Source organism: Sarcophilus harrisii, chromosome 6 (assembly GCF_902635505.1).
Source record: "Sarcophilus harrisii chromosome 6, mSarHar1.11, whole genome shotgun sequence".
Classification (NCBI taxonomy): Eukaryota; Metazoa; Chordata; class Mammalia; order Dasyuromorphia; family Dasyuridae; genus Sarcophilus; species Sarcophilus harrisii.
The window spans coordinates 250,966,829-250,969,102 of NC_045431.1; the positions used below are offsets into that span (position 1 = coordinate 250,966,829).

At 34.5% G+C, this 2,274-nt stretch overlaps 1 protein-coding gene across 1 annotated transcript; it reads right to left on the reverse strand.

Moving 5' to 3' along the window:
* Positions 1–759: 759 nt before the first annotated feature.
* On the reverse strand, positions 760–1,689 carry LOC100931878 (olfactory receptor 10AG1-like). The gene has a single exon (XM_003774335.3). It carries the CDS (start codon positions 1,681–1,683, stop codon positions 760–762), a length of 924 nt encoding a protein of 307 aa, XP_003774383.2. The 5' UTR covers positions 1,684–1,689.
* Positions 1,690–2,274: the final 585 nt, after the last annotated feature.

The window sequence follows — 2,274 nt, forward strand, 5'->3', positions numbered from 1 at the left end:
TATGTCTCTTTTTTTTATCTGTCTCTCTAGGTCACTGGGTGTTTCTCTAATTGTTTTTCTGTCTCTGTTTGACTGTCTCTCGATCTCTCCTCTTTGTCTCTCTCTCTGTGTCTCCCTGTTTCTCTGTCTCTGTCTTTCTGTCTCTCTGCCTCTATCTCTGTGTTTCTGTTTCTTACTCTCTTTCCCTGTACTTTCCTTAAGAGTAGTTCTGCTTTGTTTTCACTCCATGGAGCATTATTCTCCCAGTACTAGGTAGCCCTTGGTTTATGTTTATTTCCCTGATTAGATTTTAAACCACTTGAGGGAAGGGAATGTATTTCTTCTTATTTGCATTCCCAGAACTTACCATACTTCTTGGCACTCATTAAGCATTTAAAAATATAAAATGAATTAAAAATGCATACATATATACTTACTTAAAATGAACAATATTTAAAGAAGAAAATTGGGATGAAAAGGAGTAAGTTGGAATGGTTTAAGGACAATAGGACTAAATATAATAAGTTTTCACTTGATGTACCTGTTGATAGTGGTTAATGTATGAGATAAAAGACAGTTTTATCAGCCCAATGAAGTTCTGTTAAAATACACTAGACATTGTTGGAAGGTAGTAGGTGTCTTTAAATATAATAATCTCGGCTTTGCTTTCAGCATGTTGTAGATGCTTGATGAAAGAACATAAATCTATTTATTATGACCATTGTGACAAATGGAGACAAAAGTATATATTTTTGCTTTGCATTTGATTAATGAATCACATCATTTTGGAAGAAGTTTTCTCAGTGCAGCAATTACATCCTTATTCCTCAGGCTATATATCAAGGGGTTTAACAGTGGAATCACAGTAGTATAGAAAAGGGAGAAGACTTTGTCAGATTTGGCTGAATGACTGGATTTGGGACGCAAATACACAATACTACCAGACCCAAAGAATAAACATACAACTATAAGGTGAGAAGAACAAGTAGAAAAGGCTTTGGATTTCCCTGAAGTTGATGGTAGCTTCAGGATGGTGGTGATAATTTTGACATAGGATATGAGTGTAAAAAAAAAAGGAACCATGACAAAAAAGACAGTATTAAGAAAGATCAAAAGTTCTTTCTGAGATGTGTCCCCACAAGCAACCTCCAGTAATGGTGGAGTATCACAAAAAATATGATTGAGTTTGTTAGAACCACAAAAGTTCAGAGAGAAAATCTGGTATGTGAGTCCTATCTGGGCTGGTGTTGCTGTGATCCAGGAGGCGAGCACTAACTGGACACATGTCTTATGATTCATGATGAGAGGATAGTAAAGAGGCTTACAGATGGCTACATATCTGTCATAAGCCATCACAGCCAGGAGTAAGCACTCTGCAATTCCTAGAATATAAAGGGAGCAAATTTGCAAAGCACAGGACAGGAATGGAATATTTCCCTTCTGAGTCCAAATATCTCTTAGTATTCTAGGGAGAGTGACTGATGTGTAACAGATTTCCAAGAAGGAAAAGTTTCCAAGGAAAAAGTACATGGGGGTTTGAAGAGCAGGATTCATCTTAGTTATAATAATGAGCAGGCCATTTCCTAGAAGTATACTCATATAGATGACTAAGAAAATTCCAAATAAGAGACTTCGAAGGTTGGGAAGGTCAGAAAATCCCAGGAGAATGAATTCCACCACAAATGTAACATTGCTTCTTTCCATTTTGTCAATTTCTTCTGGCTATGGAAATATTGAATTCAGAACCAGTAAATAATTTTGTTTCTCTAAGGCCTTTGTTTCTGGATTAGGAAAATAAAAGTTGGGGAGGGACAGCAGTTGTTGATTATATGATCCCATATGTCTATCTTAGCTTTCACATTTTTTTTTTCTGAATCTTCCTTTCGGCAGCTAGTATTTCATATTCTATTCTCCAAGGTCACTTCTAAATGCTAACCTTCGATATTATTTGTCCAAAATTAACCACTGAATTTAGGTTAGGTTAAGTTTTTATTTTGAATTAGATAATGTTCTTCTATGACTATCTGTCCTAGATATTTGGGTGAAACTATGAATCTAAGCAATATCATGCAAAATAACTATTTATATTTTTCTTTTCTGAGCCACTTTTATCCAGATACCAAAAGTTATAACTTTTAAATAATATATAACATAGAAGAAATGTAATAGATTAATTTCCATAATTAATACAGGTCATAATTGTCATGTTGTGTTAGCTATTTTACTTCATGATTAATTCGTGATTTTCTTCCTCTCTGGAATTTTTATTTTCCTAATTATTTCTCCTTATCAGCA